The sequence below is a fragment of the Schistocerca cancellata genome, chromosome 8 (genome assembly GCF_023864275.1).
Source record: "Schistocerca cancellata isolate TAMUIC-IGC-003103 chromosome 8, iqSchCanc2.1, whole genome shotgun sequence".
NCBI lineage: Eukaryota > Metazoa > Arthropoda > Insecta > Orthoptera > Acrididae > Schistocerca > Schistocerca cancellata.
In genome coordinates, this window is record NC_064633.1 from 62,950,413 (window position 1) to 62,977,493 (window position 27,081).

The following is a 27,081-nucleotide window of genomic DNA, read 5'->3' on the forward strand; positions in this document are numbered from 1 at the left end:
ACTGTGAGCAGGAACCGATATGAGAAACACTGGAGCCATCGATACTCACTCTGTCTCCAAAGTTTTCGAACAGCACTCTGGCATACTCCACGAAGTAGTCAGCGAGAATTGGGTTTGGCCATCCACCGATGTACTGCAGCGCTTGCGGCAGGTCCCAGTGGTACATTGTCACCTGCGCAACAAGCTTGCTTCGTGAACTTAAATTCCAGATCCCATAACTTGTTGTCCATCGATTACATTTTTCAGTCTTAAATCTAGTGGTTCCCTGTCCATTCCAAAATCAGGTTTACCTCAGTGTTCAGGGTGGTTTTGCTAATTGGAGACAAACTGCAGCAAACTGTGGCCGAGAGGACAAGAAGTCATATCGACACATGGCTAAAAGTGCGTTTCAAGGAAGAGACACTCTCATGAAGTTAGAAATAATGCGTATTTGAGAGTGGATCCAAAACACTAGTACAAACAGAACATTTCCACTTCCGTGATGTGTTGTCATGTACGTTTTCAGTCTTTGTAACGTACACTATCAAATATTTTTTTATCTGTAGCTTCAAATGGGTGTACTTCTCTTCGTGCGAATTTTCCGTCAAAAGTGTACATATTCTATTTTGCTCTATATCGTATCAAGGATCATTTCTTGCAATTTATCTTTTTTTGTCAAAATCACCTTCTATATGTCTATTATAGGAGGAAAAAATGCATTCCATGGAACTCAACGAAATTGTGATGTTTCGAGACAAAAAAAAAAAAAAATGGTTCAAATGGCTCTGAGCACTATGGGACTTAATATCTGAGGTCATCAGTCCCCTAGAACTTCGAACTACTTAAACCTAACTAATCTAAGGACAGCACACACATCCATGCCCGAGGCAGAATTCGAACCTGCGACCGTAGCGGTCTCGCGGTTCCAGACTGAAGCGCGGCCACACCGGCCGGTCGTTTCGAGACAGGTTGTTGTTCACGTTATAGCTATTTTTCTCTCTTTGTGTACTAGCGATTATGATTTCGCAGCAAAGGGGGTATGGCCTGCCAGTGTGTAGATAGCAGCTTGAGCCAGGACGCTCACAGAGAAAATAGTCATCTGGACTAGACCAGACAATCAGAAATGGGCCTAAATGCTGGCTCACCTCATTATCTTAACCTTACTTGTTGACGTGAGCATATTTCTGCAGAATATGATATGATTTTTTAGACATCTCTTGATTATAGTCTTTGCACGTGGTAATCCTGCTACGATCGATACTTATAACGACTGTGCAACTTGATGCTGAACCTGATTTCTTCAAAACCTACAGCCGTCTTCATGACCTCATTTATTGTTGGCTAGCAGTTTCTGCGATACAATCCACTATCTTCATTCCTTAGTGATGCTGAAGGGCTTAACACCATCCGTAGACACAACGCATCACTGGCCAACGTAACTGGTTTACGCAGACTACTTGTAATCGTGAAGCTGTCACTCCTGCCTTCAACTTATGGCAGTGACAACTCGTTCTCAATTCACTCTTCGAAAGGTGATTTGAAGTGACGAAACCAAAGTCTTATATTACTTGTGGGTCAGTTCTTATACCAGCAATTCCCGCATGTAACGTACACTTGGAACGTTACACTGTTTTAGAGTAACCCCAAGCATGGTCGTGGTCTAAACAACACGAGTACCTAATTTCTTGTTTCCTAGCGGTCATCTTCTACTGGCGTCTAATAAAATCTGGGCACGTAGTTCACACTACTCGAACCATGAATGGGGCATAGCACGTAAACGAGATTGCGAAAGAACACGTTGTGTCCTATATAGGCAAGTTTTGAGCTTATGGCTTAACAAGCCGGCCGCGGTGGCCGAACGGTTCTAGACGCTTCAGTCCGGAACCACACGGCTGCTACGGTCCTGCCTCGGGAATGGATGTGTGTGATGTCTTTAGGTTAGTTAGGTTTACTTAGTTCTAAGTCTAGGGGACTATGACCTCAGATGTTAAGTCCCGTAGTACTTAGAGCCATTTGAGCCATTTGAATCTAAGACAACAATGTGCCCGAAAATTCCACCTCTGCCCTAATTTTTACATACTCGGGGCCAGTAAACTAGATGCAGTATTATTTACGCTAATGTACCATTGCATTACTAGCACAAGACAAATGAACCAGTGTAGACAGACAAAGAAACCCCTTTATAACAACTTTCGACTACATATGGCCGACCGAAGTGACGGTGCGGTTCTAGGCGCTGCAGCCTGGAGCCGAGCGACCGCTACGGTCGCAGGTTCGAATCCTGCCTGGGGCATGGTTGTGTGTGATGTCCTTAGATTAGTTAGGTTTAATTAGTTCTAAGGCGACTGATGACCTCAGAACTTAAGTCGCATAGTGCTCAGAGCCATTCGACTACATATGGAAACCTATACTTGGATAACGACTCTTTGGTCACACCTACATGTATGCTTCTCTCTTACCAGAGGCTGGATTCCGTTCGCGAGCAGCTCGTTGATGAGATTATTGTAGTAGTCGATGCCCGGTTGGTTGATGACGTCGAGGTCTCCAGTGGGCAGGATGCGTGTCCAGGCAATGGAGAAACGGTACACGTCCGCCTGTCCGTAAACAAAACAGAATAAAATACGTAAGTAAGTTTATGAAAATAGCGTCGCTGTCCATCTTGACCAATTCATTCTAAGAGTACGCGAAGAATGTACGAATATATTAACCATACACTAGGTCTCTTTCAAAAGTTACGCTATAAATTTTAAATGACATAGGTAAATAAACAAGAGCGTGTAGTACACTACGTGTGAGAGTCGAGTACAGGGACGAAATACTTCACGAGAATGGAGAATGGAGCAGGCATGTGACAATGATAACAAAAACCACGGTTAAGTATATTATAACGAAACAGGAACAGTTTCCCGAAAGAAATAGCATTTTTACATTTTTTTTTTCATTCGGACATTCTGTCAGAGAAAATTATTACATCAACAAACCTAAAACGTTCGACGACCGTATTTCCAGCAAAAGTCTTGTTGTAAAGGGTGCCATAAACCCTCTGTCAGAGAACTGCTAGCACGTCTACCCGAGAGTATGCGAATTTAAACGGCTCACCGTCTATTACGTTATCCATACATTCAATGTTGTTGTTGTTGTCTTCAGTCCTGAGACTGGTTTGATGCAGCTCCCCATGCTACTCTATCCTGTGCAAGCTTCTTCATCTCCCAGTACCTACTGCAACCTACATCCTTCTGAATCTGCTTAGTGTATTCATCTCTTGGTCTCCCTCTATGATTTTTACCCTCCACGCTGCCATCCAGTACTAAATTGGTGATCCCTTGACGCCTCAGAACATGTCCTACCAACCGATCCCTTCTTCTGGTCAAGTTGTGCCACAAACATCTCTTCTCCCCAATCCTATTCAATACCTCCTCATTAGTTACGTGATCTACCCATCTAATCTTCAGCATTCTTCTGTAGCACCACATTTCAAAAGCTTCTATTCTCTTCTTGTCCAAACCATTTATCGTTCATGTTTCACTTCCATACAAGGCTACACTCCATAAAAATACTTTCAGAAACGACTTCCTGGCACTTAAATCTATACTCGATGTTAACAAATTTCTCTTCTTCAGGCCGGCCTCTGGTGGCCGAGCGGTTCTGGCGCTACAGTCTGGAACCGCGCGACTGCTACGGTCGCAGGTTCGAATCCAGCCTCGGGCATGGATGTGTGCGTTGTCCTTGGGTTAGTTAGGTTTAAGTAGTTCTAGGTTCTAGGGGACTTATGACCTCAGCAGTTGAGGCCCATAGTGTTCAGAGCCATTTTCTTCTTCAGAAATGCTTTCCTTGCCATTGCCAGTCTACATTTTATATCCTCTCTACCTCGACCATCATGAGTTACTTTGCTCCACAAATAGCAAAACTCCTTTACCACTTTAAGTGTCTCATTTCCTAATCTAATTCCCTCAGCATCACCCGACTTAATTCGACTACATTCCATTATCCTTGTTTTGCTTTTGTTGATGTTCATCTTATACCCTCCTTTCAAGTCACTGTCCATTCCGTTCAACTGCTCTTCCAAGTCCTTGGCTGTCTCTGACAGAATTACAATGTCATCGACGAACCTCAACGTTTTATTTCTTCTCCATGGATTTTAATACCTACTCCGAATTTTTCTTTTGTTTCCTTTACTGCTTACTCAATATACAGATTGAATAACATCGCGGACAGGCTACAACCATGTCTCACGCCCTTCCCAACCGCTGCTTCCCTATCATGCCCCTCGACTCTTATAACTGCCATCTGGTTTCTGTACAAATTGTAAATAACCTTTCGCTCCCTGTATTTTACTCCTGCCATCTTTAGAATTTGAAAGAGAGTATTCCAGTCAACATTGTCGAAAGCTTTCTCTAAGTCTACAAATGCTAGAAACGTAGGTTTGCCTTTCCTTAATCTGTTTTCTAAGATACACTCCTGAAAATGGAAAAAAGAACACATTGACACCGGTGTGTCAGACCCACCATACTTGCTCCGGACACTGCGAGAGGGCTGTACAAGCAATGATCACACGCACGGCACAGCGGACACACCAGGAACCGCGGTGTTGGCCGTCGAATGGCGCTAGCTGCGCAGCATTTGTGCACCGCCGCCGTCAGTGTCAGCCAGTTTGCCGTGGCATACGGAGCTCCATCGCAGTCTCTAACACTGGTAGCATGCCGCGACAGCGTGGACGTGAACCGTATGTGCAGTTGACGGACTTTGAGCGAGGGCGTATAGTGGGCATGCGGGAGGCCGGGTGGACGTACCGCCGAATTGCTCAACACGTGGGGCGTGAGGTCTCCACAGTACATCGATGTTGTCGCCAGTGGTCGGCGGAAGGTGCACGTGCCCGTCGACCTGGGACCGGACCGCAGCGACGCACGGATGCACGCCAAGACCGTAGGATCCTACGCAGTGCCGTAGGGGACCGCACCGCCACTTCCCAGCAAATTAGGGGCACTGTTGCTCCTGGGGTATTGGCGAGGACCATTCACAACCGTCTCCATGAAGCTGGGCTACGGTCCCGCACACCGTTAGGCCGTCTTCCGCTCACGCCCCAACATCGTGCAGCCCGCCTCCAGTGGTGTCGCGACAGGCGTGAATGGAGGGACGAATGGAGACGTGTCGTCTTCGTCTTCAGCGATGAGAGTCGCTTCTGCCTTGGTGCCAATGATGGTCGTATGCGTGTTTGGCGCCGTGCAGGTGAGCGCCACAATCAGGACTGCATACGACCGAGGCACACAGGGCCAACACCCGGCATCATGGTGTGGGGAGCGATTTCCTACACTGGCCGTACACCACTGGTGATCGTCGAGGGGACACTGAATAGTGCACGGTACATCCAAACCGTCATCGAACCCATCGTTCTACCATTCCTAGACCGGCAAGGGAACTTGCTGTTCCAACAGGACAATGCACGTCCGCATGTATCCCGTGCCACCCAACGTGCTCTAGAAGGTGTAAGTCAACTACCCTGGCCAGCAAGATCTCCGCATCTGTCCCCCATTGAGCATGTTTGGGACTGGATGAAGCGTCGTCTCACGCGGTCTGCACGTCCAGCACGAACGCTGGTCCAACTGAGGCGCCAGGTGGAAATGGCATGGCAAGCCGTTCCACAGGACTACATCCAGTATCTCTACGATCGTCTCCATGGGAGAATAGCAGCCTGCATTGCTGCGAAAGGTGGATATACACTGTACTAGTGCCGACATTGTGCATGCTCTGTTGCCTGTGTCTATGTGCCTGTGGTTCTGTCAGTGTGATCATGTGATGTATCTGACCCCAGGAATGTGTCAATAAAGTTTCCCCTTCCTGGGACAATGAATTCACGGTGTTCTTATTTCAATTTCCAGGAGTGTAAGTCGTAGGGTCAGTATTGCCTCACATGTTCCAACATTTCTGCTGAATCCAAACTGATCTTCCCCAAGGTCGGCTTCTACCACTTTTTCCATTCGTCTGTAAAGAATTCGCGTTAGTATTTTGCAGCTGTGAGTTTATTAAACTGATAGTTCGGTAATTTTTACATCTGTCAACACCTGGTTTCTTTGGGATTGGAATTAGTATATTCTTCTTGAAGTCTAAGGGTACTTCGCCTGTCTCATACATATTGCTCACCAGATGGTAGAGTTTTGTCAGGACTGGCTCTGCCAAGGCCGTCAGTAGTTCTAATCGAATGTTGTCTACTCCCGGGGCCTTGTTTCGACTCAGGTCTTTCAGTGCTCTGTCAAACTCTTCACGCTGTATCGTATCTCCCATTTCATCTTCATCTACATCCTCTTTCATTTCCATAATATTGTCCTCAAGTACATCGCCCTTGTATAGACCCTCTAAATACTCCTTCCACCTTTCTGCTTTCCCTTCTTTGCTTAGAACTGGGTTTCCATCTGAGCTCTTGATATTCATACAAGTGGTTCTCTTTTCTCCAAAGGTCTCTTTAATTTTCCTGTAGGCAGTATCTATCTTACCCCTAGTGAGATAAGTCTCTACATCCTTACATTTGTCCTCTATCCATTCCTTCTTAGCCAATTTGCAGTTCCTATCGATCTCATTTTTGAGACGTTTGTATTCCTTTTTGCCTCTTTCATTTACTGCATTTTTATATTTTCTCCTTTCATCAATTAAATTTAAATTTTCTTTTGTTACACAAGGATTTCTACTAACCCTCGTCTTTTTACCTACTTGATCCTCTGCTGCCTTCACTACTTCATTCCTCAGAGCTACCCATTCTTTTTCTACTCTATTTCCTTCCCCCATTCCTGTCAATTGTTCCCTTATGCTCTCCCTGAAACTCTGTACAACCTCCGGTTCTTTCAGTTTATCCAGGTCCCATCTCCTTAAATTCACACCTTTTTGCAGTTTCTTCAGTTTTAATCTACAGTTCATAACCAATAGATTGTGGTCAGAGTCCACATCTGCCCCTGGAAATGTCTTACAATTTAAAACATGGTTCCTAAATCTCTGTCTTACCATTATATAATCTATCTGATACCTTCTAGTATCTCCAGGATTCTTCCACATATACAACCTTCTTTTATGATTCTTGAACCAAGTATTAGCTATGATTAAGTTATGCTCTGTGCAAAATTCTACCAGACGGTTTCCTCTTTCATTTCTCTCCCCCAATCCATATTCACCCACTATGTTTCCTTCTCTCCCGTTTCCTACTCTCGCATTCCAGTCACCCATGACTATTAAATGTTCGTCTCCCTTCACTGCCTGAATAATTTCTTTTATCTCATCATACATTTCATCAATTTCTTCATCATCTGCAGAGCCAGTTGGCATATAAACTTGAACTACCGTAGTAGGCATGGGCTTCGTGTCTATCTTGGCCACAATAATGCGTTCGCTGTGCTGTTTCTAGTAGCTTATCCGCATTCCTATTGCTTTATTCATTATTAAACCTACTCCTGCATTACCCCTATTTGATTTTGTATTTATAACCCTGTATTCACCTGACCATAAGTCTCGTTCCTCCTGCCACCGAACTTCACTAATTCCCACTATATCTAACTTTAACCTATCCATTTCCCTTTTTAAATTTTCTAACCTACCTGCCCGATTAAGGGATCTGACATTTCACACTCCGATCCGTAGAACGCCAATTTTCTTTCTCCTGATAATGACGTCCTCTTGAGTAGTCCCCACCCGGAGATCCGAATGGAGGACTATTTTACCTCCGGAATATTTTACCCAAGAAGACGCCATCATCATTTAACCATACGGTAAAGCTGCATGCCCTCGGGAAAAATTACGGCTGTAGTTTCCCCTTGCTTTCAGCCGTTCGCAGTACCAGCACAGCAAGGCCGTTTTGATTAGTGTTACAAGGCCATATCAGTCAATCATCCAGACTGTTGCCCCTACAACTACTGAAAAGGCTGCTGCCCCTCTTCAGGAACCACACGTTTGTCTGGCCTCTCAACAGATACCCCTCCGTTGTGGTTGCACCTACGGTACGGCCATCTGTATCGCTGAGGCACGCAAGCCTCCCCACCAACGTCAAGATCCATGGTTCATGGGGGTAGGTACATTCAATGGTGACTAATAAAAAAATTATTGATGTACATAGGAGAGAAGACGGCTAGAAGCTCTGGAGATCTGGTGCTGTAGAAGGCTGATGAAGATCAGCTGGAAAGACCGAGTTACCCGTGAAGAGGTGCTGACAAGAGTACCGGAAACCAGATCTCTCTGGAGACACCTCAAAAGAAGAGACAACCTGGTAGGGCACATTTTGAAACACAATAATATCAGTGGAACTATATAGCAGGAGCTATAGGGGGGAAGAACCGTCGAGGACGCCCAAGGATGTCACACATGCACCACGTTATGAATGGTGTGGGGATGCACAACATACTCGGAAGTGAGGAGGAGGGAAGAGACAAAAGAGTTCACGTTATAGATTTCCAATGTATATTACATGACATGGCAATAAAGGGTTTAAGGCAACAGGATTGCAACTGGTGTTTCGTATGATGCACTACTGGCCATTAAAACTGCTACACCAAGACGAAATGCAGATGATAAACGGGTATTCATTGGACAAATATATTATACTAGAACTGACATGTGATTACATTTTCACGCAATTTGGGTGCATAGATCCTGAGAAATCAGTACCCAGAACAACCACCTCTGGCCGTAATAAAGGCCTTGATACGCCTGGGCATTGAGTCAAATAGAGCTTGGATGGCGTGTACAGGTACAGCTGCCCATGCAGCTTCAACACGATACCACACTTCGTCAAGAGTAGTGACTGGCGTGTTGTGACGAGCCAGTTGCTCGGGCACCGTTGACCAGACGTTCTCAATTGGTGAGATATCTGGAGAATGTGCTGGCCATGGCAGCAGTCGAACAGAACATTTTCTGTATCCAGAATGGCCCGTACAGGACCTGCAATATGCGGTCGTGCATTATCCTGCTGAAGTGTTGGATTTCGCAGTGATCGAATGAAGGATACAGCCACTGGTCGTAACACATCTGAAATGTAACGTCCACTGTTCAAAGTGCCGTCAATGCGACTAAGAGGTGACCGAGACCTGTAACCAATGGCACCCCATACCATGACACCGGGTGATACGCCAGTATGGCGATGACGAATACACGCTTCCAATGTACGTTCACCGCGATGTCGCCAAACACGGATACGACCATCACGACGCTGTAAACAGAACCTGGATTCATCCGAAAAAATGACGTTTTACCATTCGTGCACCCAGTTTCGTCGTTGAGTACACCATTGCAGGAGCACCTATCTGTGATGCAGCGTCAAGGGTAACCGCAGCCATAGTCACCGAGCTGATAGTCCATGCTGCTGCAAACGTCATCGAACTGTTCGTGCAAACGTCCCCATCTGTTGACTCAGGGATCGAGACGTGGCTGCACGATCCATTACAGCCATGCGGATAAGATGCCTGTCATCTCGACTGCTAGTGATACGAGGCCGTTGGGATCCAGCACGGCGTTCCGTATTACCCTCCTGAACCCACCGATTCCCTATTCTGCTAGCAGTCATTGGATCTCGACCAACGCTAGCAGCAATGTCGCGATATGATAAACCGCAATCGCGATAGGCTACAATCCGACCTTTATCAAAGTTGGAAACGTGATGGTACGCATTTCTCCTCCTTGCACGAGTCATCACAACAACGTTTCACCGAACAACGTCGGTCAACTGCTGTTTGTGTATGAGAAATAGGTTGGAAACTTTCCTCATATCAGCACGTTGTAGGTGTCACCACCGGCGCCAACCTTGTGTGAATGCTCTGAATAGCTGATCATTTGCATATCACAGCATCTTCTTCCTGTCGGTTAAATTTCTTGTCTGTAGCACGTCGTCTTCGTGGTGTAGCAATTTTAATGGCGAGTAATGTCTCTTGTAGAGTGCAGAACTTATTCATTGTCATCTTCAAATCAATGTGCTATCTATGTATCACATTTACATGCAGACGTCACTCTGGGTAGGAACATGCGAAAGGTTATGATGGCTGAGCTACAGTAAATGCTGCGGAACTGCAAGCTTTATTTTTGTGTCCACGCCCCTGTGTGCTATAGCAGAGTAACCATGCATTTTATGTGGATTTCATGCAGATCGCGCCATTAAAGTTAACAGTTTGCATTTAATGATTTGCAGATCTTCCAGTCTGTGAGACAGATTAATAGGACGCAGATTTTGAATGATTATACAGTACGAGCTCATAAACAGAAAGAGGTCCAATTTTCTGAAAGAACTGTTAGGATAAGCGTGAAAATTGGGATAAGCAATGCAGGGGATCAGAATCGTAACATTTTGTGTGGCATAAAAGTCAAATGACGCCACCTAAAGAATAAATGTCGGAGTATATATGGGTGATAGAACATTACATTGAAAAACTACACCTTGCACGCCACCTTACGGTGAGTGGCGGAGGGTGCTTTATGCACTACAGCGATTGGTTCGCGGGAAGAACTATTGCTGGCATGCCTCCGTGTAATTTGGAGTCTTTATAATTTTACCTTCACGATGACTTCTAGAGACGTACGCAGGAGGAACCAATATCTGGCTGACTCTTCCAGGAACGTGCACTGTCGGAACGTTAATAGTAAACCGTGCTGTGATGCAGAAAGCCTCTGCTGCTCCATCCGCCTATAGAACAAGCTAAGAATCTCAGTGACTCTTCCGCGCTTACTAAATCAACCTGTAACGAAATGCGTCGTTCTTCTTCGGATGTTCTCAGTTTCCTCTATCGACCCTATCTGGTACACATCGCACACGGATGAGAAACATTCGTGTGTTGGTGGAACAAGGGTTTTCTAAGCGTTGTGACTTCCCTGTATACAACAGCATCGTTCGCGAAAAGCCTCACAGAGCATCCGACATTGTACACTAATTCATTTATATACATTGTGAAAAGAAATTGTCCTATAACAGCCCGCTGCTGTACGTCCGAAGTTACTCTCACGTCTGATTATTCCTCTTCGTTGAGAGTGACCTACAGTGTTCTGTTTGCTGGAAACTCTTCAGTCGCATGGCTGGTCTGACATTCCGCACGCTCGTATTTTGTTCATTATGCCGCGCTGCCGAGATGTACCGATATTTCCTGTTGTTTACTGTTATCTCGGGCGCCTTGTTCAACAGAGAGGGTGGTTTTTACGCGACCGTTGTTTCCGGTACTCATGTTGATTCCTGCGGGGCAGACTTTTGGTCACTAGAAATTACATAAAACGCGAGCGTAAAACACGTTTCAAAACTCTGCAACAGACCGACGTCAGAGATATAGGCCTGTGGTTTTGTGCGTCTACTCGACGACCCTTCTTCGAAACTGGAATGAGCTGCTCTTCTTCCGATTACTAGGAACGCTTAGCTCCTCCAGCGACCTACAGACGCTAGAAGAGGAGCGACTTATTTTGCGTACCCTTATGTCGTACGGTCGTCTCACTGGCTCCAGTGTCCTTGTCTCTGTTGAGCGGTGTCGGTTACCATTCTGTCCCCTGGTCACTATTCCCGATATCTGTCGTTTTCAAGTTCATGCGACTGTTTAAAGGAGGAACCACAACACGATCTTCCCCAGTGAAACAGTTTTGGTAAAGGGTACTTCCAATCTTTTTAACAAAACCGTCTCACTGAGCAATACGGCATGAACCTAGGTACCGGTATATACTGTTTTCTGTATCTCGTGTGCTTTTTTTGGTTCAGAAAAGATATTAATATCTGTGTGGCCTGTCTAACATAACCACCATGGCAAAGGACGCCTTAAAACAAATTCAAAATTGATACGTTATTACTGAAAGATTCTTTCGTGCTCTGACACTAAGCGCACCAGCCCCACTGCACAGGCCTTTACATCTACATCTACATTCTACATTTATACTCCGCAAGCCACCCAACGGTGTGTGGCGGAGGGCACTTTACGTGCCACTGTCATTATCTCCCTTTCCTGTTCCAGTCGCGTATGGTTCGCGGGAAGAACGATTGTCTGAAAGCCTCTGTGCGCACTCTAATCTCTCTAATTTTACATTCGTGATCTCCTCGGGAGGTATAAGTAGGGGGAAGCAATATATTCGATACCTCATCCAGAAACGCACCCTCTCGAAACCTGGCGAGCAAGCTACACCGCGATGCAGAGCGCTTCTCTTGCAGAGTCTGCCACTTGAGTTTGTTAAACATCTCCGTAACGCTATCACGGTTACCAAATAACCCTGTGACGAAACGCGCCGCTCTTCTTTGGATCTTCTCTATCTCCTCCGTCAACCCGATCTGGTACGGATCCCACACTGATGAGCAATACTCAAGTATAGGTCGAACGAGTGTTTTGTAAGCTACCTCCTTTGTTGATGGACTACATTTTCTAAGGACTCTCCCAATGAATCTCAACCTGGTACCCGCCTTACCAACAATTAATTTTATATGATCATTCCACTTCAAATCGTTCCGCACGCATACTCCCAGATATTTTACAGAAGTAACTGCTACCAGTGTTTGTTCCGCTATCATATAATCATACAATAAAGGATCCTTCTTTCTATGTATTCGCAATACATTACATTTGTCTATATTAAGGGTCAGTTGCCACTCCCTGCACCAAGTGCCTATCCGCTGCAGATCTTCCTGCATTTCGCTACAATTTTCTAATGCTGCAACTTCTCTGTATACTACAGCATCATCCGCGAAAAGCCGCATGGAACTTCCGACACTATCTACTAGGTCATTTATATATATTGTGAAAAGCAATGGTCCCATAACACTCCCCTGTGGCACGCCAGAGGTTACTTTAACGTCTGTAGACGTCTCTCCGTTGATAACAACATGCTGTGTTCTGTTTGCTAAAAACTCTTCAATCCAGCCACACAGCTGGTCTGATATTCCGTAGGCTCTTACTTTGTTTATCAGGCGACAGTGCGGAACTGTATCGAACGCCTTCCGGAAGTCAAGAAAAATAGCATCTACCTGGGAGCCTGTATCTAATATTTTCTGGGTCTCATGAACAAATAAAGCGAGTTGGGTTTCACACGATCGCTGTTTCCGGAATCCATGTTGATTCCTACATAGTAGATTCTGAGTTTCCAAAAACGACATGATACTCGAGCAAAAGACATGTTCTAAAATTCTACAACAGATCGACGTCAGAGATATAGGTCTATAGTTTTGCGCATCTGCTCGACGACCCTTCTTGAAGACTGGGACTACCTGTGCTCTTTTCCAATCATTTGGAACCTTCTGTTCCTCTAGAGACTTGCGGTACACGGCTGTTAGAAGGGGGGCAAGTTCTTTCGCGTACTCTGTGTAGAATCGAATTGGTATCCCGTCAGGTCCAGTGGACTTTCCTCTGTTGAGTGATTCCAGTTGCTTTTCTATTCCTTGGACACTTATTTCGATGTCAGCCATTTTTTCGTTGGTGCGAGGATTTAGAGAAGGAACTGCAGTGCGGTCTTCCTCTGTGCCTGAAACAAGCCGACGATGAGAAAATAGAAGTAATATACAAGGAATTTGAAAAGAGTAACTCACATTCTCACGGAGTTAATATTGGCCAAATGGTTGGGCCCAAATATTTGTAGATAATTGGGCCATTTTACTTGTGCGTAGAACGGTCCACGCACAGTGGTGTAGGGCGCCTCCTTGTTGACGTTCATTACACATTTCTACTTGTTTGTGTGTGCCTCTGTACTTCTGCTTCTAGCACTAATACTGTTGTCAGACGTAACACACGCAATAAAGCCTCTTACTGTACTACGGAGCACCACTGCTCTGTCTGCGCCTCGTGTGACAGTGCCTGACGCAAACGTGTAGTGATATGTGTATAGCTCGACTAGGTCCCCTCCCCTTTCACCTAATCTTAATCTAACGCTGAGGACGATTAAAGTCACCGTCATGTTCTAGATCCACTGACAACTTGCACACCTTACTGGAAAATCTGTGGCACGCGTGTAAGCCCGCCGTTGTGGCCGTGCGGTTCTAGGCGCTTCAGTCTGAAACCGCGTGACCGATAGGGTCGCAGGTTCGAATCCTGCCTCGGGCATGGATGTGTGTGATGTCCTTAGGTTAGTTAGGTTTAATTAGTTCTAAGTCCTAGGCGACTGATGACCTCAGAAGTTAAGTCGCATAGTGCTCAGAGCCAGCCACGCGTGTAACCGAATCCGAATGCAACCAGGTGCTCGCACAAATCTGTCATTCTTTGAGAACCAAGGCTGCCGGACTGGTAACGATAAGTAGTGAATCCATGGAAGACCTCTTCTAGTGCCAACAGACATATGCCTGTCAGTCGGTAAAATGTCCCATAGCTCAAAAATGTTTGTTCTGGTCATATGTTAATAAGATTTTTTTATTTTTTACCAGATCTATCCGCTGTAAGATTGGCGAACACTTTAATAAAACATTCTGTATGAACAGAGAAATTGTTAAAACTGTGAAGAGGGATGAAAAACTAGTATAGTCCAATGTGGTTGGAAAGCAAACATAGATCGACTAGAATATTGGATATGTAGAAGGGAACTGAAAATATCAAGTTGAGTATGTCTTCGTTAGAAAAAGAGAGTTTCTGGACTGCAGAGCACGCCCAGGGACTGAAGTAGACTCAGAACATAGTGCAGTTTCGATGAGCAGTAGGTTGAATCTCTACAAGATAAAGGAGAAGTGGTATATGACGAAACAGAAAGCTGCAAAATTAGGACAGTATGAAATGGAGTGCAGTTTATATGAGGTAACGACCAATGAGCTATGTAACGACATAAAAGTAGTTACAAGAATTAAAATGTAGTAAAGCAAAATAATTAAGGCACGACAGAACATCGTTTGTACACAAAACTCCAAAGAGTTATGTATCACGCAGAAATACCCAATCTTAACAACATAACAAAAACATTACAAGAATCTTATGAATGAGGTAAGAAAATAACACTATAGATGCCCAGGAAATGAAATTATGACAAGTAAAAGTAGAATGTATCAGAATGGATGAAGAAACACTATAGAAATCTTATTGAATAAGATATAACTGCAGTAAAAATTGACGTGACATACAGAAAAATTTCTTGTAAGTCCGGAGAAGTAAAACGTAGGAAAGTTTGATGCAGCTCTCCTTTTTGTTCTGTTTGAACCTGTTCATCTCTGCACAGCTACTGCGACCTGGTATATTCATCTCAACCTGTCCACTGTATTCACCCTTCGCATCCTTCGTAATTTGTAGTTTCACACTTCTTTCCATTACCAACTTGGTGATTCTTTGACCCCGCAGAATGTGTCTCATCAACCCGTCCGTTCTTGTAGTCAAGTTCTGCCTTTCCTCTTTCCGATACACCCATTAGTTATTCGATCTGCCCACTCTTCTACAGCATCACATTTCAAAACCTTCCATTTTCTTCTTGTCTGAAAGGTTCATCGTCCACATTTCACTTTCGTACAAGCGTACACTCAATTCAGATAACTCCAAAAGAGACCTTTTCCTCCCAACCTCATGTATGTGACGTCAGGGGATGGTGGTCAGATGTGTAGGTCTCAGACAAGTGGAGACTTGTTGTTGTGTTATAACTTGCACATGTCTTGCGTCTCTTTTTACAAGAGATGTGGGCTTCACGTGTATCATGTTGCTGTCAGAGGCCTGCGGCTGTGTACTAGTGGACTGCCTAGAACCATTAGGGAACGGACGGTCTATAACGCTAAAGAGCGAGATATGTGGTACGTTTAAGAGTTACCTAAGTGGTCAGTTCTCTAGTATGAGCTGTTTTGGACACCGAAGCAATTATGGTAAGATGACTATTTCCTTGTGGGTCTGGATATAACGCAAGATTTTTATGGGATTTTTAACAAAATGGAGATGTGTAATTACCTTACATCAAACCATGACCTCTGTGTGCAAGACGACTACCAAGGAAACAGCAGTGAGATTGTGAGCAACAATAAGACATTTTGAATAGACAGTTTAATGTGGGTGAGTTCCAGTTGTAGAATAAAGATAAATATCATATTAATACGTCAAATCAATAGCCAAGAACTGAACAATGATATCAGAAACCATCTACTTATTTTATGAAGTGTCCTTTATATGTGTGCATGAGAAACTTTTACATTTTCCTAAGCTAAAGAATATGCTGTCTGTTTGTATTAAATGCCAAGAAAGAGTATTTCCATTATGCTCCCCTGTATTCTGTGACTATCGTTTCTGTGTGGTGCAAACAGTTGGACCGCTTACAGAATAGTTGCTGTGTTGTGATTAACAGTGTTCTGCAATTTTCCTGCTGAGGTAAGAAGAATACATAAACGTTGACTGGTGTACAAGTAAATCTTCCAATCAAGACCGAAAAAAATTAACTTTGTTCTGATTGCCTGCAGTTTTAATTACTTACCTGCAAACTGTGTGAAAATTGTTAACACAAGCTCCAACAACAACAATATAAGCTTTCCTATTATAGTCAAAGATGTATTATTCTCATTCTAGAACGTTGTTACACACTATACTGTCAAACATATTTATTGCCAAACTAGGATTGGTTACCACCTTATTCCACAGGTCTCAACAAAAAGGAGCAATATACTAAAAGGACTTAAACAATTTCCTATTGTAGAAATGACGCCTTTCTGTCTAGCTAATATCTTACTTGTATGCAAAAGAAAGCGGAAAATGGAAGTCCAAAATACAAACTCGAGTATTCGCTGAAAATAGCTGCTACACGAGAAGAATGTGATCTGCTAGTGGAAAAAAACTTATTGAAGATGTGCAGACAGGGCTACAGATTTCTTTAAATGCAATATGTGATGTGTGGCAAATTCTGGACATAACTGAAATAGATACAGGATATCAGGTTTTATTGTAAATACCAATGTCAAATGCCCATATGTTAGAGCACGTATAGAAAGCGATTAGTCCAAGAATATTTACTATATTAGAGGCGGCACAAAAAGTCTAGTTATAAAACTCCATCCTCATTTGGATCTGCTTAAAAGTATGGTTACAGTATTGCTAATGTGGTGGTTTCGAAATTGCATATCTAGCAAGAGAAAAGTCATTTACATAGCTTAAAACTAATGGAGTAACTACATTTAACGGCCATTCTAAGCTTATAAACCGTGGGAAATGAGCTCCATGAACGTAAAACTGGTTACCTATGTTGCAGCTCCGTGGTCGCGAAGGGTATACTGCAAGCGTGTGGTCAACCGCTGCACACTTCACTGATGGCCAACGAATGCAGCGACAACATTGTTTAAGAGTACTAGTAGCATTTGTCTAATTTTGATCGTTCCTGAACTGTAATATGGCCCTGATGACAGTACGATATTGATCCTGGCGTAGTTAAGTTGCCAGACCGAGAATGGGTAAGTCAGCTGGAGAAGTTGTCTTTAGGTTGCTACGGAAAGGTTATCAAGTAAATTTAAAACATTCTGTCTATAGTCAGTTCATGCCGTTCTAAAGAGTAATATGCATATATTGCTCCTTTATCATTCGGTAAATGAATTCGATTCATTTGTCAATTTAAGGATACTGCATAATAAAGGATGTTAGATTGATAAGACCCCAAAAGGTCGTAAAAACAACATTTATCGATAACATGTATAGTATTAGAATGGGGTAAGCACCAATTAGCTCCAATGCGAAATACGAGTGGGTGTCCTATACAGAACCATTTCAAGCGAGAGTGTTTGTGATCTCGCGGAGTGTGAAGGACTTGTATATATATTACCTCAAGTGCATGTACATGCTCAAGAGCAAATTTTATTGATGCAGCGGCGACTACATCCGCATAACCGGGAAATTCAATTTTCAAGCGAGTTAATTTGCTCTTCACCCAACAAGATCAGCAGAATCGAGTATGTAACAAATTCTTCACCGTCTGAATGGTAGAGATTTTCTTGATTGTTACATTTTTAGAGATCAAATGGTGGTGGCACTAATTAACTTTTTTGTAGGCAAAGCTAAATTAGGACATCACTACTTGATTTCAGCACATGTAATCGATCTTAAGTAAAAATAACGTGAAACTGCCAGACAGCCCTTAAAGAATAAAATTCTTTCTTAAAGATTCAGGACGCAGTTGATATTAGTGAACACGATGAACATACTTTAATGAATGAAAAAGCTTTAATTTCAAAAGAAAATAACTTTCTTTTTTATTTCTCCAGGATCAGAGATCAAAAACAGTGAGCAAAGGGAAAGATAAGACACTTCACGTACTTACATACGAAGTATTCAAAATTTGTTTCTTTTGTTATATAGGTTTTAATACACAGACTGTAGGTAAAAGTTATTAACAAGATAGAAAATAATTTAGTGGAAGAAAAAAATATATAAAATAAATAGAAAATGCAAATAGGAATTCTGAAATCTATCAACGATATCTCTGAATTTGACCGTTGTCTTGCGGGCCGGAGTAGCCGAGCGGTTCTAGGCGCTACAGTCTGGAACCGCGTGACCGCTACGGTCGCAGGTTAAAATCCTGCCTCGGGCATGGAAGTGTGTGATGTCCTTAGGTTAGTTAGGTTTAAGTACTTCTAAGTTCTAGGGGACTGATGACCTCAGAAGTTAAGTCCCATAGTGCTCAGAGCCATTTAAACCATTTTTGAACCGTTGTCTTGTTCACAGTATCCCCGTTAAACGATTAGGTATCTTTGTTATCTTAATTCGTGAGTAACAAAAGATAGAATAAATGATCAGATTTCGTGAACTTTAAACTTTCAGGAAGAGTTAATATCACAATATCACCTGTTCAAGTATTTATCGTAAATGGTAGGTAAGATTAGTTTACCGTCGCAATATCAGCAGTTTTGTGATACTTGTTGAGCAGATTGCATTTAAAGTACTGCACGCAATCTTTACGCGGTATCAGTAAGTTACTTTTACTCTAGATAAATGAACAAAGGGTGTAATTACGCCTAAAGGAGATACATCGGTTTAAACTCATTATCTTGTATGTATTCTACCATGGCAGCAGGAATCATTCACCAAGTAGGATAGACACGTTGTTGCTAAATTGCTTAAATACTGTATGAGGGAATTACGTTCTGGTATGTAGGGAGAAGATCAACAAATTGTGCCACGGCTTACCGCGACACTGACAATGTAGATTCACTGAATACCACATTTATGTAACAGCGAGTACTCACGTTGATCGCCTTCAGCATCTGCACGTCCTCCTGATATTTATGGTACGAGTCGCAGGCCACGTCGCCATTGTCGCCATTCGTGCCGTACTCCGGGTGTTCGTGGAGCATGCGGTCCCAGATGCTCTCACCCTTGCCTGCGTACAAACGAATTATAATTTCACGAACTGTAGTAGACTTGTGAGCGAAAGAACAATTGCTATGATATATGTCATTTCTACGGTATAGTTAAGTGGAAAGCAGTTTTACAAAGAGAGTTTCTAATGGAGGCTCTTGGTAATGATGCTACTGTTCTGTTCCACTCCGCTGTAGGAACCTGAGTCCATGCTGCAATGGACAACCATTGATACCCCACGCCTCTCACACGATTCATTAGTACAGGAATTTATCGTCAGACGGCCGCCAAGATACCTCAAAGTATGAACCAAAGACCTTCACAGGCCAACGGACGCCCCACGAACGACGCCTAGGCAACATTAGGATATCAGCACGTGACTGAAATGTCGCCTCACTCAGAGGAAACTCTGTATTCGCTAGAGAAGGAGACCAGTCTCGCCACCATTTCGCTACCACACCTGTCACCTGACTGAGAAAGTAGATGGACACAGAGCAGAAGAAAATGAGGAACATTTGCTTGAGAGCAGAGGTATTAGCGAAGTTTTCTGCGGAAGACAGCAGTAAGAAAGAGACCAAGAAATGAGTGATAAGAAAAAGAGAAAACAAATTTCTGAAAGAAGAATAATCGGCTCAAACCCTGTCGAATGGAAATCGAATACTGCAGCCAGCGTGTGTCTCAGAGGGGGAACGAGGTGGCAAACGAGCTCGCAGTCGAGGAAAATGGTCTATTAGTCGTCTTATATACAGCATATTATATTTTAGCACAACTAACAGTAATTTGCAACTGTCCACGGCGCTTAATTTCCAACCTCCGATGTCAGCCGCCACTCTCATGCTTCAGGTATCAGGAATAAAACACTGGATTTTATGCAGAATACAACTCTACTTCTAGGGGTGCGTAACGATGCTGAACACATCAGCACAGTCTTCGTGTAAGCCTTTAACGCTATCATTTTCAGTTGACAGTTGCTGTTGGCTGCAGAATTCAAAGCCTGTGCGGGCTTTCGTAGTATCTACCACTGTTAGGAATTGCATTTCCAGTACAGAAATCATACAAAATCACCCTGTTACAGTTACAATACTGCAGTGCACAATCACGTACACTGGTAGGCCAAAAGATGACCACTGTCCAGCGATGCTGGTTACCGCCTGGTGGCGTTGTAAGCACGTGGCGCGATAGCAAAACTGTGTAAGCGGAGCAGACACGGACGGGAGACAACCCTAGCGAAGTTATGGGCTGAAAACGTGGAAATTCACTGAGATAAGTGAGTTTGACAGAGATCAGTTTCCACCAGCTGCGACATAGTCGCATATTGGAACAGTGATCGAATACTGTCCAAAAATTTTTTTTTTATTCCAGTCTTTGATCACAATATCAATTCTTTAGACGATGACTGGTTTCAGTCAGTAATGACCATCCTCAGACATGGTGTAAAAAAGATCTGATGATGGTCATTACTGACTGAAACCGGCCATCGTCAGATGAATTGATATTGTGATCACAGACTGGAATAAAAAACATTTGAGGTATCAGGTTATTGTTACACAGAGCCTGTGAACGAACATCTTGAAAATGGCGAAGCTGGTCAAATGCTGTCGTGCTGCTGTCGTGGAAAGAGGTAGAAGGACAGGGAACCCCCTCTAGGCGCTAAATGGTTGGACGTCCACGACTCTCCACAGAACGCGGAGTTAGGGGACTTGTCTTCTCTGTAACGTAGGACAGATGGTGATCTGTGGCAGCCCTGCAGAAAGAGCGCAATGCTGGCGCACGCACAAGTGTTTTGGAGCACATCGTTCGTCGTACATCGTTGACCATGGAGTTCCGCAGCTGACCACCCCTCCGTGTTCACATGTCGACACAGCATCGGCAATTACGATTACGGTGAGCACGGGACGATCAGAACTAGACCGTCAATCAATGGAAACGTGTCGGTTCTGTGGCTGAATCATACACTCCTGCAAATGGAAAAAAGAACACATTGACACCGGTGTGTCAGACCCACCATACTTGCTCCGGACACTGCGAGAGGGCTGTACAAGCAAAGATCACACGCACGGCACAGCGGACACACCTGGAACCGCGGTGTTGGCCGTCGAATGGCGCTAGCTGCGCAGCATTTGTGCACCGCCGCCGTCAGTGTCAGCCAGTTTGCCGTGGCATACGGAGCTCCATCGCAGTCTTTAACACTGGTAGCATGCCGCGACAGCGTGGACGTGAACAGTATGTGCAGTTGACGGACTTTGAGCGAGGGCGTATAGTGGGCATGCGGGAGGCCGGGTGGACGTACCGCCGAATTGCTCAACACGTGGGGCGTGAGGTCTCCACAGTACATCGATGTTGTCGCCAGTGGTCGGCGCAAGGTGCACGTGCCCGTCGACCTGGGACCGGACCGCAGCGACGCACGGATGCACGCCAAGACCGTAGGATCCTACGCAGTGCCGTAGGGGACCGCACCGCCACTTCCCAGCAAATTAGGGACACTGTTGCTCCTGGGGTATCGGCGAGGACCATTCGCGACCGTCTCCATGAAGCTGGGCTACGGTCCCGCACACCGTTAGGCCGTCTTCCGCTCACGCCCCAACATCGTGCAGCCCGCCTTCAGTGGTGTCGCGACAGGCGTGAATGGAGGGACGAATGGAGACGTGTCGTCTTCATCGATGAGAGTCGCTTCTGCCTTGGTGCCAATGATGGTCGTATGCGTGTTTGGCGCCGTGCAGGTGAGCGCCACAATCAGGACTGCATACGACCGAGGCACACAGGGCCAACACCCGGCATCATGGTGTGGGGAGCGATCTCCTACACTGGCCGTACACCACTGGTGATCGTCGAGGGGACACTGAATAGTGCACGGTACATCCAAACCGTCATCGAACCCATCGTTCTACCATTCCTAGACCGGCAAGGGAACTTGCTGTTCCAACAGGACAATGCACGTCCGCATGTATCCCGTGCCACCCAACGTGCTCTAGAAGGTGTAAGTCAACTACCCTGGCCAGCAAGATCTCCGGATCTGTCCCCCATTGAGCATGTTTGGGACTGGATGAAGCGTCGTCTCACGCGGTCTGCACGTCCAGCACGAGCGCTGGTCCAACTGAGGCGCCAGGTATAAATGGCATGGCAAGCCGTTCCACAGGACTGCATCCAGCATCTCTACGATCGTCTCCATGGGAGAATAGCAGCCTGCATTGCTGCGAAAGGTGGATATACACTGTACTTGTGCCGACATTGTGCATGCTCTGTTGCCTGTGTCTATGTGCCTGTGGTTCTGCCAGTGTGATCATGTGATGTATCTGACCCCAGGAATGTGTCAATAAAGTTTCCCCTTCCTGGGACAATGAATTCACGGTGTTCTTACTTCAATTTCCAGGAGTGTATTTTGCTACACTAGGTCGATGACCGTCTCCACAAACGCCGTCATCGAGGTGAACTACGGCTCGAAAAGTGCAGCGCACCACGGACGCAGGTTGGTGGCAGCAGTATTGTGCTAAGGGAGACATTCTCGTGTACTTGCATGGAACTAGAGGTAGTAATCGAAGGAACGCTGGCAACTGCAAAGCGCCCTCATCCCTTCATGCTTGATGTTTCCCCTAAGGCAGTGTCATCATTTAGCAGTGTAATTGTCCGTGTCTCGGAGCCAGAACCATGCTACAATGGTTTGGGGAGCATTATAGTGAAGTCACGTTGACGTCTCGGCGACCAAATGCCTCTTCGCTATCGGACCCCGTCACGCGTAAGCAAATTAGCGGCCCCGTTATTTACCCCAATTACATGTCTTTTGCTTAGACATATAATGCCACATGTGGTGTCACCGCCAGACACCACACTTGCTAGGTGGTAGCCTTTAAATCGGCCGCGGTCCGGTAGTATACGTCGGACCCGCGTGTCGCCACTATCAGTGATTGCAGACCGAGAGCCGCCACACGGCAGGTCTAGAGAGACTTCCTAGCACTCGCCCCAGTTGTACAGCCGACTTTGCCAGCGATAGTTCACCGCCTACTTACGTTCTCATTTGCCGAGACGATAGTTTAGCATAGCCTTCAGCTACGTCATTTGCTACGACCTAGCAAGGCGCCATTATCAGTTACTATTGATACTGTGAATCATGTACCGTCAAGACCGACGTTCATCACTAATGGATTAAAGTTAAGTATTCCACCAGCTACGTCCGTTTTTCTAAATTCTAATTTCCTTGTCCTGTTCCAGACGTCACGCCAGCCTGCGTGAGCTAAAACGCGTGCCTTTCGGCCTCCTCTAGTAACACGGTGTTGGCTCTCCTACCAACCACAACACCACATACCTGCACAAGCTTACCAACGAACTGTCGGTTCCGTGATACGCATAATCAGTCATGTATTTCGGTCCAAAGACGGACAAACAGTCAATTAAGCACGTGCTCATAAGCGTTTTGCTCATCAGTGTACGTACACCACATAAATCTTGCTCAGACTGGAACATTAAAAGTGTACAAAAAATCTTGTTCTCTCATTATGTTATACATACGTGACTTGTCCAGCGTGGGCCTTTCTGCGATCTTCCATACCTTACATACAGTCCACTACACTAATGTGCGAAAGCGCAAACGGCGTGAGACATATTGGCAGCTGTCTGAAGTGATAAACTCATATGCGTGTCAGTGGCAGGAAGTTCACGCACACTCCGCTGTAGAGTGAAAATTTCATTCCGGAAACATCCTTCAGACTATGTCTAAGCCATGTCTCCTCAAAATCCTTTCTTCCGTGAGTGACTGTCTTGCAAGTTTCACAGGAAATCTGAGAAGTTTGGAAAGTAGGAGACGAAGTACTGGCGGAAGTAAAGCTGTGAGAAGGGTCGTGAGTCGTGCTTGAGTAGGTCAATCGGCGGCCGTCTAAGACTACTTTCAATGGGCACTGCTCGCTGACTAACCGGCGACATCCGGCGGTTGGCTGGAAGCGAGTGTGGAGTGACATACACACGCCTTTCCTTACCACGGTGGGGGTGTGATAACGACTGGAAACTTCCCCACACTACGCACTTTGCCCAGGACCCTCTCTGCCCCGACGCTCAGCTGTCGACACTTGACATGCACCGCTTCGTTCGTGATACGGCTCTGGACTGTAGGCTCCTCAGACGTCGCATGCTGCCATTGTTGCTCCGACGGACGACTCAGTCCGTGCAGTCCACAGAACTGATGTATCCTGACGTCACATACTACCCTGCCACTCTACATGACGCCACGGTGTGCGTTAAAGGTATGGCGCTGTCATACATTCCTAGTGAGGGCGTTGCAAAATTAAACTACTGGCCACTAAAACTGCTACACCAAGAAGAAATGTAGATGATAAACGGGTATTCATTGGACAAATATATTATACTAGAACTGACATGTGATTACATTTTCACGCAGTTTGGGTGCATAGATCCTGAGAAATCAGTACACAGAACAACCACCTCTGGCCATAATAAAGGCCTTGATACGCCTGGGCATTGAGTGAAACAGAGCTTGGATGGCGTGTTCAGGTACAGCTGCCCATGCAGCTTCAACACGATACCACACTTCATCAAGAGTAGTGACTGGCGTATTGTGACGAGCCAATTGCTCGGCCACCATTGACCAGACGTTTTCAGTTGGTGAGAGATCTGGAGAATGTGCTGGCCAGGGCAACAGTCGAACATTTTCTGTATCCAGAAAGGCCCGTACAGGACCTACAACATGCGGTCGTGCATTATCTTGCTGAAATGTTGGGTTTCGCAGGGATCGAATGAAGGGTAGAGCCACGGGTCGTAACACATGTGAAATGTAACGTCCACTGTTCAAAGTGCCGTCAATGCGAACAAGAGGTGACCCAGACGTGTAACCAATGGCACACCATACCATCACGCAGGGTGATATGCCAGTATGGCGATGACGAATACGCGCTTCCAATGTCGCCAAACACGGATGCGACCATCATGATGCTGTAAACAGAACCTGGATTCATCCGAAAAAAAAATGACGTTTTGCCATTCGTGCACCCAGGTTCGTCGTTGAGTATACCATTGCAGGCGCTCCTGTCTGTGATGCAGCGTCAAGGGTAACCGCAGCCATAGTCTCCGAGGCGATAGTCCATGGTACTGCGAACGTCGTCGAACTGTTCGTGCAGGTGGTTGTTGTCTTTCTAACGTCCCCATCTGTTGACTCAGGGATCGAGACGTGGCTGCACGATACGTTACAGCCATGCGGATAAAATACCTGTCATCTCGACTGCTAGTGACACGAGGCCGTTGGGATCCAGCACGGCGTTCCGTATTACCCTCCTGAACCCACCGATTCCATATTCTGCTAACGATAAACCGCAATCGCGATAGGCTACAATCCGACCTTTATGAAAGTGGGAAACGTGATGGTACGCATTTTTCCTCCTTACACGAGGCATCACAACAACTTTTCACCAGGCACTATTTAAAGAGTAACTGCATGGTTTTATGGCGCAAAGAGTCGAATGTTACGCTCTTTGCTAATTACTTGGGTCCGTTGTTTATGCGCCCTTCAGAGCAATGGGATGCACAGGCTTTTCATATGGTTCAAACGGCTCTGAGGACTATGGGACTTAACATCTAAGGTCATCAGTCCCCTAGGACTTAGAACTCTTTAAACCTAACTAACCTAAGGACATCACACACATCCGTGCCCGAGGCAGGATTCGAACCTGCGACCGTAGCAATCGCGCGGTTCCAGACTGAAGCACCTAGACCTGCTCGGCCACCACGGCCGGCTACAGGGTGTGAGATTGAAGATATAGCACAGGGTGGACTAATGAGAGAGATCAATGGTAATTGTAGGGTGTTTCACTCTCGATGAACGAGAAGACGATCTGGACACCCATGGAAGAAGATTTTAAAATAGTTAATATAATAAAATAAAATTAATCGTGGTACCATTTCTTTCATTCCTCTTTTTTTTACAAAACTATAGAAGGCGTATTTCTTTTTCGTTGGTAGACGGAGTCCGATGGGGTGGCATACATCTGCCCTACTTAGTTTTTAGGGTGAAAGCGGCGGTGGCACTAGGTATTGTTTTTGTTTGTGCGTTAGATAGATTGTAGGGGTAGTAAGGGCGTTAGGGGCCAACACCTGAGGTGGAAGAGGTCTACGGAAAAAAATTCGGCAGACAAAAAGAAAAAATATTCGATAGAGCACCTGCCCGCTGAAGTCAAAGGTCCCGACTTCGAGTCTCGGTCCGGCACACAGTTTTAATCTGCCAGCATCTTTCATATTTAAAACACCTGACGATTAAGAAGACTCTTACACAGATGTTAATTTATACTCACCATCCTCATTCCACGCTCCTTCGATCTGGAAGGCAGCAGTGGCGGCCCCGAGAAGGAAACCATCCGGGAACCGGTTGACTGCCGTCTGGGCGCCGGCAACAGCGATCAGGCCAGCCAACACGGTCAGCTGCAGCATCTCGTAAAGTCGGTAATGTCAGGCAGACAACCCAGCTGATATATATACACATACAGGTTGTAAAGTACTTCGTAACATTACTCAGCACTTAACAGATTAAGTGATTCACTGATGATAACTCGACCAAACCGAATCACTTGTGTAATAGCCATTTCCGGTAGGCATAAAAAAAGTTTCATCTTTAGTTTGAGTTATCATTTACGAACATGGGAAAGTACGTTGACATATCAGCAGTACTGATTGGTCAAAACTTCTCCACTGGCAAAGATTTTATCAGTAATATGAATGTCACGATGCAACTTAAAGATCATCCAGCGCATTCAGCTGCATTATTTTTCCTAGATATTTGTAGCCATTCTTCTGTACTCAGTTTCCGTGTGTTTAGATGCCATCTTCCCATCTGCCATATACTGTTTTTTCAAAATATATATGTGTCTGCTTTTAAAGCTCTCTCTTGTACGATATTTATCTGCAT

General features: G+C 45.1%; 1 protein-coding gene across 1 annotated transcript in view; it reads right to left on the reverse strand.

Annotated features, from left to right (window-relative positions):
* LOC126095346 (myrosinase 1-like) overlaps positions 1 to 26,606 on the reverse strand; it is a 62,422-nt gene extending 35,816 nt beyond the window's left edge. Inside the window, exons 1-4 of the mRNA XM_049910150.1 lie at positions 26,471 to 26,606; positions 19,070 to 19,203; positions 2,439 to 2,573; positions 50 to 172 (exon numbers count right to left, since the gene is read on the reverse strand). Coding sequence (XP_049766107.1) covers positions 50 to 172; positions 2,439 to 2,573; positions 19,070 to 19,203; positions 26,471 to 26,606 — 528 coding nt within the window. The remainder of the gene's footprint in view (positions 1 to 49; positions 173 to 2,438; positions 2,574 to 19,069; positions 19,204 to 26,470) is intronic.
* Positions 26,607 to 27,081: the final 475 nt, after the last annotated feature.